Source organism: Elephantulus edwardii, unplaced genomic scaffold, assembly GCF_000299155.1.
Source record: "Elephantulus edwardii isolate Elephantulus edwardi_28Jun2011 unplaced genomic scaffold, EleEdw1.0 scaffold00037, whole genome shotgun sequence".
Taxonomy (NCBI): Eukaryota; Metazoa; Chordata; class Mammalia; order Macroscelidea; family Macroscelididae; genus Elephantulus; species Elephantulus edwardii.
Genome location: NW_006399787.1, coordinates 13,084,613 through 13,086,308, shown reverse-complemented (window position 1 = coordinate 13,086,308; position 1,696 = coordinate 13,084,613). Strand labels below are relative to the sequence as shown.

Below are 1,696 nucleotides of genomic sequence, written 5' to 3'. Positions count from 1 at the left end.
CCAAATTGGGTACTGTCCATGCTGGTCTAGAAGGCTCTTTTTGTTTCTCTTAATGTCAGCTTCCATTTTCATGTCATCTTTCTTGTCTTTTTCATCATTCGTATCACACTGCATTTTCTCTTGGTAATGTCTGGGTACCACAACAGTTGCAATCTCTTGAATGTCATTCATTACAACATCACCATCTACTTTAAGAATACTTTTAAGCCGGCTGAGCTCCTTTGGAGCATTCTTTTTCCTCTTTTCAGCACGTATTTTCCTTTTCCACTTACTTCGTAAGCTTTTAGCCATGTTTTAACCAAGAAAACCAGCACAAACGCACGCAGCAGAGGAATCAAGTTGAACGGAAACTTCCTCACCTCCGTCTTCCCAGGTTATAACTTTTTTATTTATTATTAATTTCAATTAAAATTCACAGAGACTTTGGATTTCAATTTCATTCATTGTTGTACTTTTCTCCCCTCCCAACCCTCCCCCTTAATACACTACCCTCTTTGAAAAGTAAAAGAAAAATTCTTCCATTGTTTTATAGTCACTCCACTCAACTATACAGCCTTCACTCTGGAAGGCCCTCTGTGAGGTGGATTGATTCAGTGACTGGGGTATATGGGATGGGTGTATCAGAGACAGTGCGATTGGCACAGGGCAGAGCAGAGTTTAGGGCTGTTGTACATAGGGTCACTATGACTTGCAAACTGGAGGCACATAATAACAGCAACAATGAAGATTTACAGAGATTTTGGATTTCCATTCATTTACTGTTGCACTTTTCTCTTTGAAAAGTAACAGAAAAAGTCTTTAATTGTTTTACAATCCCTCCCCCCCAGGTCAACTCCAATATGCAGCCTTTGTTCTGGACTCCTGTCATGAGTGTAATACCTAACACATAGCCCTTTTAAACAGTTTTCTCCCTCATCTGTTTTAGTGCACTGTACATTATTTATCCCATCTTTCTCAGTCTCCCCTCAACCCCAAAGTCAGTCCTGTTCAACAACAGTGACACTATGCAGTATTTGTCTTTTTGTAACTGAGATATTTCACTTAGCATAATGTCCTCCAGGGTCACCCGTTTTGAATAATATTGCACTAGTTCCTTGTTTTTCAGTGCAGCATAGTATTCCATTGTGTGAATATACCAGAGTTTCTCTATCTATCCGTTTTTTGATGGGCTCTTAGGTTGTTTCCAACTCCTTGCCATTGTGAACAAAGCCATGATAAACATGGGTTGTGCATATATCTCCTTGGGTGGCAGTTATGGTCTCTTTGGGGTAGGATGTCAGTTTTAAAGACCCAAGCCATGGTATTTTCTTTTTATTTTTATGCATTCGAAAGTTGAATAGTGAATAAGGAAGACCATAGAAAATTTGATGCCTTTGCATTGAGATTTTGAAGAGTATTGAATATACTATACCCTGTCAAAAAAACAGATCTGTTTGGAGGAGAAACCTTATTTCACTTTAGTCGTGTTGTCTGAAGGGCCTGGTTCTTGGAAAAGGACATCTGAGAAAAGTGGAGGGTCAGTAAAAGAGAAAGACTGTGTCAGTGGGTTTGAGCAGGTTAGAGGTCACGAGGGTGATAACCGAGTAGCACAAGGTTTCACTCTGTTGTTCATGGAGTGATAATGACTTGTAGTTGCTTGGAAGACATCGAACAACGATACAAGTTCTGCTCGATGAGTACAAAAATGATGAACAGC

General features: G+C 39.6%; 1 protein-coding gene and 1 pseudogene across 2 annotated transcripts in view; one reads left to right on the top strand and one right to left on the bottom strand.

Moving 5' to 3' along the window:
- The window catches only part of LOC102860335, a 47,941-nt pseudogene that overhangs the window by 40,593 nt on the left and 5,652 nt on the right, over positions 1-1,696 (top strand). The gene's annotated exons all lie outside the window — the stretch shown is intronic.
- On the bottom strand, positions 7-291 carry LOC102859927 (protein LLP homolog; the record flags this gene model as incomplete). Its single annotated transcript, XM_006884709.1, has 1 exon — positions 7-291. A coding segment is annotated over exon 1 (285 nt), but the record flags the coding sequence as incomplete, so codon positions are not given.